Raw genomic sequence first — 18015 nt, forward strand, 5'->3', positions numbered from 1 at the left:
GCCCACTCTGAGCTTCAAAACCGCTCTTCAGAAACCTAATTCCTCTACTTTTCATCGAGTGGCATCATCAAATCAAAAATTCAGTGTGTACAACAATTAGGTTCATCAGTCGAACAATTTGGGCTGCTCTGCATAATTAATGCCTTACATCCCTTACATATGTCCCTATATCCAGAGCTCCAGAGGACAAACAGGTGGCGTGGCCTTACAAAAAGCAACACAGTATTTTCTACTTAATAAGGTCACTTCACCAAAAGACAAGCCTGATTAAAAAGTAATCTCTTAACTATAACTTACGTTTGGTTTGGTGACTTTGAAGTCAGTGGTTGCTCATACAGGGTTACTGATTTTGTGCCATTATGGTTCAATATAGTGGAAGTGATGATATACAAAATCATTACATTGAGGAAACAAAGTTAAGGTGCACTACTCTGTTTGGTATTACTTTACCTCTGTTTATGGATAATGGATAAAACTGAATTAAAACTAAAACATTGGGTTGTGTGATAAGGGAGAATACAACTTGAATTTCATTGCCATGATTTATCAGCTCAAGGCCATTGTGTGTCGAAAATCGGTTCATTATCTGTGCTGTTTTTTATTATAGCATCTTCTCTCTGTACTATCCAATAAAAGGTAATTCTAAAAACAGTGCTGACAAATGCCTCATTGCTGTTTGTATTAATGTTGTTTACCATCTTAATAGCAAAATGCCTTTATCCACCAAAGGATTGCAGTGGCTTTGCCATTGGAAGCATAATTGCATCATTATGGGCTTGTTACTGAGGTTACTTGGAGGACATTTGTCAAAAAAACATTGCCATTAATCAACACATGAATATGGCAATGTGCTACTGCTTCTTCAATAGGCTTCTTAGTCTGGGCCCCCCCCCCAGAGTCTAGGATCGCCACTGCACAGGGACCATCCAAGACTGTCAGCAGAAGAAAGACAAGAGCATTAGTCATTTCAGCAAAGGCCCTACAATAAATGTTTGCATTTCAGTGGCAAAGGAGGAAATAGTGCCATGCTGTGATGGAGCCACAAAGTCTGCACAGAGGTATGTCTGGATTGGAGGCTACAGTGAGTTGCAATCAGAAAGTGAGGAGATGGGCTGGAGCTAGCTGGTTAGCATGCTAACTTCAGTAGAAGAAAAGATGTGATAGAGACAAGAGTCAACAATGACATTGTTTTCCACCTCTTGAGACAGCTCTTGGTGAATAAAGGAATGAAGTTTGATCCTGAACTTGCAACGTTTCTTCTAGACTGGTGAGTAAACAGCTGTTAATGCTAATGTTAGCTTTGTAGCAATTTACTTACTTTACTTTGACAAGCCCGTCAGGCCTGTTGAGTTTTTCCTCAAGAAACCTCATTTTACATTAAGAAGTTGAGTTTGAGCAAAGGCATTTGAACTGCCCTAACCTTCCAACATTCGGTCTTGTGCATCACTGCCGGGTGAAGAAAGCTCCTGGTACTTCGTTGCCATGACCTTTTTAGAAATACAACTGTGCCCAGAGCCCAACTGCCATGAATTGGTTTGGGGATGCAAACACAGGCGATGAATTCTAAAACTGGCATCATGCATCTTTTAAATGTTACAGTGAATAATCCCTGAGCTCCAATTTTTAGATAAATTAATTCTCCCTCTCAAACACCATGAAACAACAGCAGAATATTCTGTCCTCTGTGTTATTTGTCTCTTTCCCCACTGACTCCCGGCATCTCTCTGCCTCGCTTTCTATTTAAGTTGCAAAGTCATGTTAATAGGGAGAGAGAGAGAGAGAGAGAGAGAGAGAGCGAAAGAGAGATAGAGAGAGAGTGTGTGTGTGTGTGTGTGTGTGTGTGTGTGTGTGTGTGTGGTAACCTCATCGAGTCCCTCTGTCTTTGGAGAACAGAGCCAATTTCACAATGAATTAGGAGGTGAGTCTCTAACTAGGCCAGGGGCCCTTAACACATGCACAAAAACACGCACATAGACAGACAGAAACACGTGCGCGCACACACGCGCGCAATACAGTGTGTCGAATTGAGAAAGAGAGAGGGATAGATGGAACAGGAGGAAGGAAGAGTAAAAGTACAGGAGAAAAGAAAAAAGAAAAGAAAAGAAAGAAATGGATGGAGGGAAAACCAAAGAGTGAGAGGAAGACGGAGAGTGAAAGAAAGAAAGAGGGAGCGAAGACAAGAGACAGAGGGAGGAAAAAGGAAAATAACAGCGAGAGACAGTAACAGATGTAGACAGAGTGGCTTGGAAAAGAAAGACAAAGAATCTTTTAATGCGTCCTGTGTCCTAGAGAGAGAGAGAGGGAGAGAGAGAGAGAGAGTGCGTGTGTGTGTGTTTGTGTGTGTATGGGAGGGGGAAGGTGCTGTCATGCAGGGGAAGTAATGTTGCATTAGGCTTAACATTATTCCAATGAGGTTACAAACATTTTGCACCACAGCAAATCGCCTCTCTTTCTTTGTCTCTGTCTGTCTGTCTCTCTGTCCGTTTGTGTGCCTGTCTCTCTCCCCCTGTCTGTCTCTCACACAGAGACACCAACACACACAAATACACAGAAATCCTCAGCAGTGTTAAATTTAGCCTGAATGCTGTGTACTTTGCTAACACACATTTTACTTTGAAATGCCTCTGAAATATGGATGAGACTTTTTTGAAAAATGGCTACGGGTGGAAAGAGACTGAGGACAAGAGAAGGAGAGAAAGAGAGAGAGAGAGAGAGAGAGAGAGAGAGAGAGAGAGACAGAGACAGAGACAGAGACAGAGAGAGAAATATGCAGAAGCACAAGATTAGATGATGATGTCATCTACAGCAAATCTGGAAAATGAATTCTAACTGGATTAGCTCAGAAATTTAGCATAGCTCAGACAGCACAGAACTGTCAGGTAAGTTACAGAGCACAATGTAAAGGTGTGTTCACAATTTATAGAGAAGGCATACAAGGTCAATGAAGAGACATACTACATGGAGTTGAACAGATGCTAATTCGATGTAGGTGGCAAGAATTAAGCAAAGACCTGTCTGAGTGAGCTGAAAGTCTGCTACAAAAGCTAGTAACGCTGGTATATTTGCTGTTTGTGGCATGTAAACAGTAGATGCACAAAAGGTTTGGTGTTTTAGTTATTCCAATAAATCAATGCACCTTTAAAACCACTGTCAGTCATGCTTATATCAGTATGTTTCCATCCACCTGCATTTTTACTTTGTGTATAAAATTAGTGTTAATGCAGAAAGTTAAAACATTTTTAAGTTTTACATTAAACTTTCAAACCAAGTCAAAGGTCCTGCCCACCCTCACCTGGCCTGTGCAAATTCATTAGGTAATTAGCATGTTAGTCATGTGGAAGGGGTGGAGCTGTGATTTGTGGGAATTGTATGATGTAACAAAACACTATGCTCTAATAAAAATGATAATAACCTAAGATGTCCCGCCTAAACAGGTGTAACAAAGTAACTGTCAGAGGGCTGTCAGTCAAGTGTAGTGTGCACCCGTCCAACACAGTCCATACTAGAGAGGTGTAATCAGGCAGCATGGGTGAAGGTGTAGGCGGACTTGCGTGTGTGTAGAGGCTGCAACAGGCTGCTGGTCTCATAGAAATAGATTACAGGAAACTGTGGTATGGAGGGGCATGTCAGTCTCTCATTTCCTGCTGCCAATAAAAACATAAAGTCTCTCTGAGGCCAATATATTTATTCTGAATCAACAGTGGATGATGTAGCAGCTGACGGCTGTACTGTTGTGATTTCCCAGCCAAACGTGTCTTATATGAGATTCTCCTTTGGCTTCTTTTCCACTTCAGTGATGTCAGCAAAAAAACAGACAGAAAGGAAAACCAGTGCAGCCAACAAAATCTTGTTTGTTCTGTGTTTTTTTGACAACTAAAACATATTTTTGCTCTGACAGGTAATTCACTGACAGTAATATTGGACAGAATTTGAACATGATCTGTGATTAGATTTTACTTACATTGTAATTTTCAAAAGTCAAATTTGTTGTTAGATATCAGTAAATTACTTCGATCCCATATTTAGATGACATATTGAGAACAGATTATTCTTTGAACTATCAGATCAAAGCAGATGACGTAAACCTTCAGTGTTCTCCTTGTTCGCTTTTCTTGTCCACTTCCTAACATGTGCAACCAGCGACCCCAACCAGTCCTCCAACCTGAACAACCACATAGGTGGTTTTTTTCAACCCTCTGATACGACCCATAGGAATCTCCTGAAATGGTGTCCATATGGTGACAGGTGTACTGGACCTTGGTCGCCATGGTTACAATAATAAACTGTCATAGCTTGGTTTAGGTTAAGGCACACAGCTACTTGGTTAGCTTTTGGGAAAGATTGTGGTTTTTGGGTTAAAATAAGTACTTCCTTCACATGAGATGGTCTGTGTTGCCATGGTTACAATAATAACAATGTGGTTCACTTTCTGGAACGGTCATGGATAAAAGAAACAACAAAAAGTGCTACTCTCAAATGGGAACTGAACACCGCTCTCCTGTGCTGTCCTGTTTTCTTGACCAATCCATCCACCCCGAACTCTTCCTGAAGTGGACTTTGTAATGTCGCCTAGCAACAAAATGTAACTATGGGTCACAATAACTTGCTGCACAGACGACCTATGGGTTTGTTGTGTTCAGGACACTCTCAGCTATCCACACACTTTGATTTCCTCACTGTGTTATACACACATAAAGACATGAGCGCACATAATGTCAGATACATCATAATACACCTACTCTTGTTTGTAGGTACAGGCTTATGGGCCACCCACACACCCACACACCCACCCCCACCCCCACCCCCACCCCCACCCCCACACACACCCCCACCCCCACCCCCACCCCCACACACACACACACACACACACACACACACACACACACACACACACAAACACAAACACAAACACGACGGAGCTGTGGTGCAGGAGGCAGCAGATTGCTCCTGAAGGCAGCTCAGGGCTGGTGGAGCTCTTCACTGTGGGACATGACGGATATAAAAACAAGATTAGAGAGTTCAGTCTGTCTGCTTCTCACTCTCCCTCTGTCTGCACAAACTCCCTTTGATAAAAACTATCATTTGATCATTTCACTGAACAACATTTATTCCTTGGATAATGATGAAAATCAGGTTGGAGATGTAGAAAACACTCCCGGCTGAATGGAAGAGTTTTATTTTTATTTTCACTTGTGTCAATTTTAACATTGTTTGCACTTTGATTTTTTATTTTCACTTCATCTTTTCCATAATTTCTTTAAGTATTATTTATATTATATAAATATATTATAATATGTATCTACAGTGGCACAGTAAAAAAGCATTTATTAGTAATATGATAACTCTACATCTCCCTTTTTCTTCTTCTCAATCTATCTATCCATCCATTTACATCTATGTTATTCATATTTCATAGTTTATTTCTCCCTGTAGCTCAACTGTCAAACTTGAGACATAAAAACAACATTTCAAACTATAATTTTTGCTGTTTCCTCGGTTTTCTTCTCATTTGTTCTGATATTTTCTCAGTTTGTATCTTTTTCATTATTTTAGTGCCTCTCCTTGTTCATCCTGTATAACCTGAATTATGCATACAACATGATCCAAGGTCAAAGGTCAGCTAACCGTGATTTAAGTGTGGTACTTTGGTCATATTTTCAAATACTTTTCCTCTCTCTTTATCTTTCTCTGTTCCTCCTCTCATTTCTCTCTCCCTTCACTGACCCTGAGTTACCACTGCTCAGACCCAATCAGATGCGTTCTAACCAGTGGATCATGTGTGCACTTCATCTGTTTATGTTTGCCTAAGTGTTTGTGTGTCTCACCCCCCCATCCCCCCACCCCCCTCCCCCAGGCTACAGCAGTAATACTATATAACTGTTCTCTGTGATCACTTGACAGATCATACAGCATTACTAACAACTGCGTGTTGATGAACACACACAAACACACAGAGAGGAAGAACCACTCAAAGACCAAACAGCAGCAGGCAGTTGCTAAAAGTTCATTTAAGACTGGCTGAATGAGGTGGGTAGAGTCTCATAAAACTAGCACTGCAAGCCTCTCCTCCTGTAATATTCTGCTGTGATTAGTTTATAAAAACACTTGCCATTACACCGCTCACACACAGTTGCGTCTTGTGATGGCTGAAATGAAAATGTTGTACAGATATTGACGCTTCCCAGGCAATAGGTGGGTTTCCTTCCACCTGTTTTCATGTTTGTTAATGCAAGTTTTCAATTTGAGATAAAAAACAAACAAAAAAAAAAAAACTGTGGGAATATATCATTATATCACAAAAAGTTCTTACGCTTAGCTGAGGTGGAAATGTTTGCATAATGACAAAAGCAAAATGCGAGTGGAACGGAAACAGACTTAGTGAATAAATTAAACAGCTGCAGATGAGAACATCGCATCTGTGTAGCGATAAGGAGACAGCTACTTTCCTTCAATTGATACATATAAGAATCAGAAATGCCATATTTTCATCATGTTTACAATTTATGATAATAATAATAATAATAGTTTGAGGTTTGACTGCTGCTTTTTTGACTCCATTGTCTTGTTGCACTGTCTTCTTCTACAGTGGTTTAATGCCAGCCAACTAGAGAATTGGCTCCACCTGTTGTTTATTTTGACAAACCAGCTCCTAATATTCACATAACAGTAGTCATAACAGTGATCAGAAAAGCTACTTGTGTCAGAGCTGCAGCATTTCCTCAAACATTCCACATAGGGGTGGGCGATCTGGCTAAAAGATCCTGTGACAGTCTTTTTCCGGTAGATTTGGAATCCACTATCTGAATCATGATCTGCGTGATCTGTTTTGTGAAAGTCCCAACTAGAAACTAAGTCTAGGTCTCTCATCACGTGGAGGGACTGTAACTGTACCGTCTTGGACTGCTGCTGGTGACAGTGGTTCTTATTCTGCTCAGGTGGAGAACTGGTACATGTGCTGCTACGCCAAACTCACTGAGCCTTTAGAGCAGAACAAAGACTGCCGTCGCAAGCTAGCTGTTTGACATTTGAAAAAGGGCTGGTTAGCAGCGACTGAACTTTTACAATTAAATATCTTCTTAATCATAATGATGTAAAATCATCCAGGATATAAGTTTGTCAAATCGCCCACATTTCCACAGGCTTGCAGACACTTTTTTGCTTTGCATCATTTGCTTTGTCTGTTTCCATTCCCACACCTTTTTCTTCACTGTGCAAATAAAGATTGGTTTTTATTAAAAACAGAAAAAATATTAATTGGCTGAGTTGCTGATGCTTCTCTTCGCATGACCTGTCCACAAGAGTGTGTTTACCAGGTTTGGCTAAATCAATATCATATCACTTATCTTTACTGGGAGGCGTGGTCTACCACTCATATGACTCAATCCTTCTTCAGACTTCCCTTTTCTACCATATTCTGTTCCATTTTATTTCAACTTTAATCCCCATTGTAACTGGACTCATGGCCACAGAACACACACAACCCCAAATGGTACACAACCAATCTAGAGTCTAGACCCAAGGATGTCCCACGGCTTCGGATTGAACAGCATTGTAAAGACAAAAGATTATCCAGCCTTACAAAGTGTTCGCTTCCCTCAGGTGCAGCAGTTAATTAAAAGCTGTGAATGTTTAAAAGGTAACAATAAGAAGCTGTGGATGAAGAACATCCAGAGTGTCACATTTAGGAGATACCCTCCTTACTGCAGGTTTTTCCTCGATCTCAGTTAACTTTGGGTCTATTTCCAGTGCTTCTTTTCAGATAAGTGTATTTTGCTGGAATCAACATCATAGCCAACAGCTGATCTGCAAGCTCTGTCTGTGTCTTTACTTTAATCTCCATTTAATGTTGAAAGCACAGCCATAAAGCCTTCTGCCAAGAGACACAGACCTAACTACAGGATCAAGGACAGAGATGTTTAGCCAAGGCCTGGCACACACTGACAGATATCTTGGGGGCTGGTTTTCACTGTTTATTCATCGTTAGAGGCGTGCTGCTGGAGATACCAAGCTGAAGTTGAAGAAATCCCCGATTCCACCATGTGAGAGAGATGGATCCTTTACAACAGCAAATGTTGCTGCTAAAATGCTGAAGTACCATGACACAGTAAATCTTTTGCAACTAGTCGGCAGTCAAGATGCACACACACGCACGCACGCACGCACGCACGCACGCACGCACACACACACACACACACACACACTCATATGTATTCATGCATGTAAACAGTCACACAAGTCTCTCTGTGGGTCATGCGGATTAGATCTGGAATGGCCTGAGAACTGGCCTTAAGCTTTCTGTGTGTAGAAATGGAGAAAAAGGAGGTTGACAGGAAGAGTCATAGATCTGAATGTGGGTGAATACAGAGAGGAAGAGAGAGAGGATGAAAGAGGAGAGAGAGTAATAAGATAATAAGATTCAAACTGATATTCTGGTTTCCAAAACAGGATGAAATAAATTGATCTCACAGCATTTTGTGTATGTAGCATCTAAAGTCAGAGTTTATAGTAGGAGGAATCAAACTGATGCAGAGTATTTCAGTATGGTCTCATTATAATGGCACTGTTTGCCTTGAGAGAAACCACAATTAGCAAACCTCACAACCTACCACGAAAATTCAGACCGACAATGTGATACATCTCTGCGAACAGATTTACATATATCGCAGGGATTAAAACAGCACGACACAAATAAAAATTCAAATCCTCTGAGAAAGGACAACAACAGTGTCGAACCTCAGTGTCCCTTTACATCTCATTTACCTGCTTTTATTGCCACAGTGTGAACAGTATTATGTTAGGAAAGGTCAATGTAAAAAACAGAAAGATACATTTTATCAAAGGTAAAAATTTATGCTGTACTATATTTTACCAACGATTTTCTTTTTTACATTTTTTTGTACGTTCTAATACTCCCTCTATCCTTTGAGCTATTTCTCTCCTTATTACAACACAATAAAAATAATCCTATTTGATCACAGCATCAAAGGTCCCATTTGTATAAAAGTAGATTCCCATGTCTTTTTTGATTATAAAGCAGGTATAGGTTCTATATTAATACTATGAAAGTATCAAAGCGCTCAGTCCACAGAGAAATGCACACAGCCTGTATTCAGAAACTGAGCCTTAAAATGAGCAATCAGGAATTCCTGTGACTTAGTGATGTCACAACAAAGCAGTCACCGCTCTCAGCCATGCCGCAAGCCCCACCCACCTGGACCCACCATCCAACCTTGTAAGATTTGGTTTGTAATTTTTGTGTTTTACCTGAAATCTGCTTTATTGGATCACTCAGACAACTGTCAGCCAATCAGAAGAGAGGCTTAGAGCCTTCTCTCTTGTGATTGGCTCACCAAATTGTTGTTACTAGAGCTCCAAAGAGAAGCCTGAGAGAGGAAATGTGAAACTACACTGGAAAAGTGTAAAATATGGGACCTTTAAGCAATGCTTTATGCCCAACCCGAGAGATGTTCCAGTGAGACAACACAACACAGGAAACAATTTCCCTTACAGTACATAGACAATAAATGCATAGTGAGAAAATGTACTGTGTAAGAAAGGCTGTGATTTCCTCTCTCTGCTCTTATCTCCCTCCACATGAGCGCGGTTGAACCCAGAAAATGTGGGACTGAATAATTCCTTGACAAATGAAGCTATGGCTTCTCATATCAACTCTACTGAAGAAGAGGTACTTGTACATGTGATCCTGTCTTTGGCTCTGGGATTCAAAGTGGAAGCAATATGGAGCCATGAATGCAAGAACTCTGAAAGGAAACTGTTGAAGCTGTATCCTCTCTCAATCCATGCTGCTTATCATGGCACATCATATTATGGACTGGAAGATGAGTCAGTTTGTGTGTTTTCATGTGTGGATGTGAATGCAAGTGCCAAACAGTGTAAAGAGAAGCAAAGGCAGGGTACGTGTGTGTGTGTCATAGAAAATAAGCAGTGTGTTGTCATTGCACCAACAGGCATATTGCACATGGCACAACAATAAGAACACAAGCAGGAATGAACACACAATCAAAGGGAATGCAGCTCCTCCTCCCCCCACACCCACACCCACACCCACACCCACACACACACACACACACACACACACACAAACGCACACACATGAAATACAAAAGTGCAAATGGAAGTCAGCTTAAACTCATAACAGCAAAGTGCAGATGTTCCTGCCAAGTCAACGTCAAGTCAAAAGTCACTGGAGCCTGAAACAATCTATGTTTAATGTGGGAATAAGACAAATAGACCAAATACAAACACACAAAACGGTGCCAGGAATGTAAATGCATTCAATTGTTTTAGGATAACTTTGTATTTGTGCATTCAAGGAAACTTTAAAAGTGCTGTAGTAATGATGAATGATGTATCGCTGAGTCTGGGCATCTGTCATAATGATGGATGGAGTCACTCAGAGATCCACTGTACATTAAAAGCAAGCAGAGAACATATTTCTGCCATGGTTTAAGCCCACTGTGTTTCCACTGTGTTACTGCAGCCAGTTCACACAAACCCATTGTGTGAGGGTACATCTAATATATACATATAATCCATCAAGCCTAGAATTATTTGAAAATCAGATAAATACTCTGGTACTATCTCACAGCCTCACCTGTCCTCCTGACCAGTTCTGACCTATCCTATTAATTCATTAATTTGTGTATTCATCCATTCATTTATCTGTCAATCCATCTATCCACCATGTAGTTTTTGCAGTGCCAGTAAACATACAAATCTGGGTTGGGAGCAGAAGTTGCCATTCCATGTTCCATCACACTAATACATATGTAAAGTGGATTTCAATTTCAAACCAATTTACTATGTCCAGGGTCTCCTGTAGAAACAGTTAGGCTACATGTTGGAAATGCGGTCATTGAATGTCTCTTAAATAAATATTATATGAACACTTGACATTTTTCAACCAGATTTAGTCCAGTTTAAGCAGACAGCTCGACGTCTTTAAGCCTCCGAATCACCAAAACCACTAAAAGGGAAAATCCACAAGCTTCTGCTCCATTAAATCAGTTTCACTTCAGTTCATCACTAAATTCTCACATGTGCATTGTGAGCACCTGCAGATACTATATATGGACTGAGCAGGAACTACGTAACACCAGCGCCTGCGGTGTGCTGCTGATCTTTTGCAGCTGGCCAGAGTCATTCCTATGTTACGTTCTCTGGCAGAAAATTACAGGTTTACAACATCAGGTGTTTCAGATTTTATTAAAATGATGTGTTGCATCTGATTGTTGATGCAGTAATCGTAAGATAGCAATTTGCGAATGTCAGGGTGTTCCACAGCCTGTTCTGGGCAATGTTAGTTAAAAAAAAAAAAAAAAAAAAAGGTTATATTTCAGGGGAATATTTGTCTTAATACTGAAAAATTACCATGTTCAAACAGACCACAGGGCAACTGCTGACTGAGATGAACCCAAACGCCTCTACAAGTTACGTTGTGATGTAGATTTTCCTCATAGGACCATTCATCCGTTAATGCACTGTGTCCTACCTGTCACTTTGAGTTGTGTTGTCCGCCGCACAAGTCTCGATCCATACTGTAACTCACAGGTGTAATTTCCCCCGTCACCCTCCTCCACCTCAGGTATCCAGATGTGTGTGGTGTTCACAGTGATGGAACTTCTCCACTCAACCCGCTCACACTCCTGACAGCAGACACACACAGAATTGATTCAGCTACAACAGTCTACAGAGGACATACAGTAGCTATTAGGTGTGTGTATATGTGTGAGTGTATATGTGTGTGTCATACCTTATACCAGGTCATCTGTGGCTGTATGTACGGAGCCATATAGTCTTCTATATCAGGACAGGTGATCATTTTGCTGTGGGTGATCTCAGCTTTCTCCAGATGGCGGATTTTGCTGCTGAAGCATTTCCCCTCGTCACTCTCCTCCACCGTCATCGACATGGAGACTTTCATGCAGTATGTTGAGTTCCTGAACAGATCACAAACACAACATTGGGAAAATGTTTTCACCACGTTCCTCTATTGACGGTGGCAGATTTTTAAAACCTTACAAATATGCAGAGTTCCTCGGAAAAGAAGTGCTCAATTGCTGAATCCAATCTGTGAATCTGAACTACTCAACATCACAAAGATAACATGTGAGTGAAATCTGTATTTCTATTAGAAGTCCAGCAACCCCAGTCGAATCTGAATGGATTTTTTTTGAGGAGATTTGATTATGTGTCCAAGAGTAAATGAGAATGTTGAGATGAGTGATTCCTCCAATTGTCCAACACTGGAACTCTGTGTAAAGCGGTGTAAGAGCTGTTTTCATGGTCAAAGTATTGGGTAGACCAGTATTGGCTGCTGTTGTGGGTATTTTGGTGAAATTATAGGCCCTCAGACATCTCAGTGTTTCATCGACAACAATGAAGGATTCGGCATCCAGAAGAAATTATGGGTTGTACAACCTCTAACACACACAGACAAATCAAATTCTATAAGAAATTAAACCCTGTGAAGGCACACCATCGAGGGGATGGTGTATTCCTTTCATGGGTTGTTAACTATTCTGTATCTTGTCCATGTCGATCCTCATCCCAAATGAAGAAACTATAGGTGTTATGGCAATGACATGCATCAGTGATTATATTATTTTTTCAGATGCGCTTTGAAAAAGGCTCAAACTGTCAAAGCAAAAAAATGTTTCTTTAAAGTAAATTTTTGTCAATTTAACATAAAAAAGTAAATAAATAAAATAAATATGATGAATTTACCACTAATCCTGACTAATATAACAAATATTATAATATATGGTGTCCTAATTGCATAGTATACACAGATTGTACACTAAAGACATTTTGAAAGAGTTTGCAAATAAACATAATTCAATGTACTCTTTGTACAATATGAAACAAACACAGTGTTGGCCGAAGGTCACACACTTCGGAAAACTATTGGAGAGTAACAAGCAGCTAAATTTGGTACAAAACAGAGAATATCTAAAGGCTAAATTTTGGTTAAGATTAATGACTTTCCATAGATGTTTTCCTGACAAATACATTTAAAGTTACATCAGTTCATATGTTTTGGTAACTACAGATTAACTGACTGCGTAATGTGAACGGGGTTCTGATATGAAGAACACACAGAGCCGAGTTATTCATTTTGGGGTCACAGTGCATCTGTTCTGGTTTGGCTTTTACTTCCATAATTAACCTCTTTTCCAGTCGTAGCTGACAGATGTTTTTCTATACATAGAAAAAGATAATATGTCAACGCTTGGTGTACAGCGGTGGCTGAAAACATAATTAATGTTAATTAAAGAAATACATTAAAATGTATTTTATTATGTTACATTACTTTAGATACATGTACAGATACATGAGTTACATATGTTTCTCAGCCTAATTGTACAGCCCACCTGATGCACACCTGATACAATTAAGGTGCAGCTCTTACTTGGATCAGGTGCATGAGGGCAGAGCTGAAAAAAATAACTTGTAAGACAGATCTGCGGGCTTTATGTTAAAGAGAAAAATGAGAAAAGGGTGAGTTGTATTGGTGCTATGTGGGAGGCTGCAAGCGAGATATGACACTACATCCTGCTGTTATGACGTTTCATGAGTGTCAGTAGGTGCTTGGGCCGAATTATCTGATGAACCAAAAAGAATGAAGTTTAAAGTTTGTTATGAAATGTGTGATGCGGTGTCTCCTCAAGGTGATTGTAATTGCTTGTGTAGGTCTTGTTGTGCGTGTTCTCCCAAGTTCACCTCCAGACACAAAAGACCACATTGATCTCTCTTTCTTTCTCTCTCACCCAAGCGCGCACAAACACACACACAGGACTCACCCATTGTCCCCTAACCACAACCTCTCATCTAAGTGGATCTAAACCACTTATCCCATCAATGCTGTGTATCTGTGTATTTGTGTGCTTGTGCATGTGTGTGTGTGTGTCTTCTAGGGGACACAGGGATTTTTTTTTTAGTCATTGACCTAACCAAGAGCACTGAGCATTGAACTAGAGGCCTGGAAAGCCTTTTATCCATCCATCCCTCAGTTTCTCTCCTCTTCATCAACCCATCTGCAACCTGCACCATCTTGTTTTCTCCTCCAGTGATTCAGTTACCTTCCCTGTATGCTGCTGTGGCTCTCTCTCTCTCTCTCACTTTCTCTCACATGCACATCACCCAGCCTTTTCGTCAACAAAGACCTTGACAAAAAGTATTTTTTGACGTTCTTTTTTCAATTACAATAACTCAACTTGAATATAATAAAAGTAAGCCTTGGAAAACTAAGTGAAAAATTACTTCAACAAATAAAAACTAAAAAATAAAGTGAAATACAGACAAACAAGCAAGCTAGGATATTATAAAAAGGCAAGCTAACATTAACGTAACTTACTATACTATGGTCTGTTGAAGTGGCTATAACGTTGTTGTTACTTTCATATATATATATATATATATATATATATATATATATATATATATATATATATTAATACATATATATTGACAAAAAAATAAAAAATGACATGTTTGCAGAAAGATAAAGATAAGTTAGCAGTTAGCATGTGAACATTGTGTAGCACGTAGCAGCTTAAGAGCCAACTATTTTACTTAGGGGTTGCTGGAGACCAAAAATAGACCTAAAAAGAGAGATAATATTAGACTTCGAAAAATTAATTAATTAACGTACCCAGAGACACCCGTGTTTGCTAGATGTGTGTGTTAGCTGCTTGCTAACATGCTAGCCATAACAGCTTATATTGCATTACTTGTATTACATTGACACTATGTCAGTGCTGTGTTCACAACTTATTTCTGCTGTTCTAAAGTTCCCAAAATATAAGTTAATTCAGGTTTTATGTTATGATGTTAAGCTGCTTGCATTAAGCTGAACCCAGACCATAAATACTAATTTAGTGACTCAGGACCTGACTCTTCCCACCTACCCACCTCTGCTTGTAAGTATGTAGATTATACTGTGTACTGATGGGCAATTAGATATGACACATATGGATTGCAGTGCACGTGTTGAACTTCCACATGCACTGTCAATACTGGTGATGAAAAATTTGAATTCAAAGAAATCTGGTTCCTCCCTCGCAATGGCTCTGATACAAAATCAATTTCAAAAGCGGTGAAGGATTTTATGTTAAAACGTTCTCTTATCTTTTTGCTTTGATGATATTGTTCTATACATTTATGCCAGTAACACACGCTGAACTGAGATGAACTAAACTGAAGCAGCTTCATCTTGTCTCCCTCTCTGCTGTGTCCTTCCACATTTTATTCTCTTTTTCATTGTCGTATCAGCCTCTGTCAGGGTCTCTCCCCCTCTGCCTGTCCAACCCAGAAACCAGATGCCAAATGCTAAATGGTAAAAACAGCATCTATGTAAAAAAGAAATGTATTATGCACATCTCACCATAAACATGACGATTCAATTAGACTACAATGCAAACGCTGTGTCAGAAGCATTTAGCACACGCTGTGCACCTCTTACGAATGCAAATCATGACTGCGTGTGGGTGTGCATTGATATCTAGTGCTGTGTGAAATACATTTAAATGCTTCAGTTACTAAAATGCCCCTGAAGTAAAAGACATCCGAGTATTAAATGGTCTACCCGCTTAAGTTGTACATTGTGTTGTGGAGCTGTGCTTTAATCACAAAAAATCTTTGCACCTAAAATAATGAAGTTCCCTTGATGTTGGAAATTAGATATAATTTTTTTTCCATTGCCAATTACCTGCAAGGCAAACAAGAAATACCCAGCACTGAAAATATTTGAGAATGTTGAGTGTTGGTAAGAAATATACAGTGAATGAATATCCAACAGATTCCAGCTAACCTTAAGTTAATTATATACCTCCCACACTGTTATGTTCATGCCCTTTGTTTGAGAAATTCTGGGAAATCATTAATTAAAGAAGAAGCAGGTGGAGCAGAATGAAAGACAGAGCGTACATCAAAAACAAAACTACATGATTTCATTCCAAACATTTCCTGGATATGTTGAACACCACAGGAGTCCCTGTGTATGTTCAGTATATGAAGTATATGAACTTTCATTTAATTGGCTTCTTCCAAGAAGAACTTTAGAATCAAAAGTGTTTGAAATAAATGCATCAGTTTCCTTGCCAAGAGATGTATTTTCAGTATTGCTCCTTGATTTTACCTTCATAGATGTTTGATAAGATAGCATAATTTGTTCAGACAGAGCAGTTATGATTGTCCTGGACAGTGTAAGGTTTCTACTTAATTGCACATTGTAACGCTATCACTGTGTATATCCAAAATATTTAAAGGTGCTATTTGTAAGTTTTGCTACTGCTACATAGCCAACGTTTGCGTCAACAGATGTTTACTTGACAGTCTTGGTAAGAGCTTCAGCCATTGTTCAGAGTTTATAATATGCTCTCTGAGCTGCGCTACTTCTTCAGGGCAGATTGGACGGTACAGTGTCTCAGTATCAGAAAGTGACAGGACAGTCTGACCAGGCCATGGCTAGCTGGTCAGCATGCTAACTTCATTAGAAGAAAAGAAGCGATAGAAATTGAAGCAAAACAAGATGGTTTTTTCTCCACCATTGGAGACAGTTCTTAGTGAGTAAATGAAGGTTGATGATGAAATGTAAAGTTTCTTCTAGACTTTTAAGTAAATGGCTGTTAATGCTAACATTGGCTATGTAGCGATGGCAAAACTTACAAATACTGGAACTCCTTTAAAGGAAAAGTTTTGACATTTTGGAAAATACTTGCTTTTTTTTTCCAAAGCTTAGATGAGAGGATCAATACCACTTTAATGTCTGAATGCTTAATATAAAGCTACAGCCAGCTGGTTAGATTAGCTAAGCTTTGCTGTGTGCAAAGATAACAAAATCCACCTAGTAGAACAAAGTTCACTAATTAACTTCATTTCATTTAATTCATAGAAAAAATACAAAGTGTAAATCTACAAGTGAAGTTTTATGGTGTGTTATGTAACAGGACCAGAGAATTCTACAAGACATGCCTTTTTATGCCAAGCTAACCGGTTGCTGGGTATAGTCTTGTAGTTGTATTTATCATACAGATATGTTCGTGGTATCAATCTTCTTGGCTAACTATCAACATTTTATGTTTTCAGGAAATGAAAATAGAGTTCTGCAGGGAAAATGTACTTTTGTAGCCCTACCTACAAGTAGCATCACCCTGGTTCCCTTGACAAAAAGGACTTTATTAAACAGACAAGGAAATGGCTGCAAGACAGGGCAATGAGCAAAAAGCTTGAAAATACTGAAAAACAGAGCTAATATGGTGCTACATATTAGATTGTGCAGGATATGTATAGTTCATCTTGGTCTGATTAGAGATGTGTTTGCATTTCATTGCCTCAGGTTATTTTATTCTCATGAGATGCGCACACTTTGCAGTCTAGAAAAGCAGCATTAACAACACTCTAGTTTGTCAGGATCATTGATGATGGAGTCTAATCTGTTTTCAAAAACGCTATTTACTGTACCTGGAGTTGTTACTATCTGCGGGAAATTAAATATGTAATTGAGAAATAAGCTGTGATAATAGGATTATTGCATCCACATGAATAAAGTGTCAGTGTCAGCCTGTAAGGACAGAAATATTAAAGGGTCAGTTCACTCAATTAAAAAAAGGAGGGGCGGATATTTAAGGCTGAGTGAAGCACTGACTGCACATGAGTTGACATGGCCAGTTCTTTTTAGTATCATTTACATTGAGCAGAATGGCACTCCTTATAAACTAACTTATACTACAGGAATAATTTAACATTTTTGGGAATACACTCACACACTTTTTTGCTGAGGGTATGATTCAGCATTGATACTAAAGCCAGTGGCTGGCTAGCTTATCTTAGCATAGATATTTTAAAACAGGTAGAAACTGCAATTCTTGTTCTGTCCACGGGAACCAGCACCTCTAAAGCTCACCTAATAACCTATGACACCTAATGTTATATGTTATATTTCATTTGTTTGATTTGTTTTAAGTGTAAAAAGACATATTGTGATTATAGGAG

The 18015-nt window shown here is 39.3% G+C and overlaps 1 protein-coding gene across 1 annotated transcript in view; it reads right to left on the bottom strand.

The window, feature by feature from the left end:
• Window positions 1–18015, bottom strand: part of il1rapl2 (interleukin 1 receptor accessory protein-like 2) — a 185563-nt gene that overhangs the window by 115587 nt on the left and 51961 nt on the right. The window contains exons 4-5 of the mRNA XM_056383537.1: window positions 11774–11960; window positions 11513–11666 (exon numbers count right to left, since the gene is read on the bottom strand). Coding sequence (XP_056239512.1) covers window positions 11513–11666; window positions 11774–11960 — 341 coding nt within the window. The remainder of the gene's footprint in view (window positions 1–11512; window positions 11667–11773; window positions 11961–18015) is intronic.

This window comes from Seriola aureovittata, chromosome 8 (genome assembly GCF_021018895.1).
Source record: "Seriola aureovittata isolate HTS-2021-v1 ecotype China chromosome 8, ASM2101889v1, whole genome shotgun sequence".
Taxonomy (NCBI): domain Eukaryota; kingdom Metazoa; phylum Chordata; class Actinopteri; order Carangiformes; family Carangidae; genus Seriola; species Seriola aureovittata.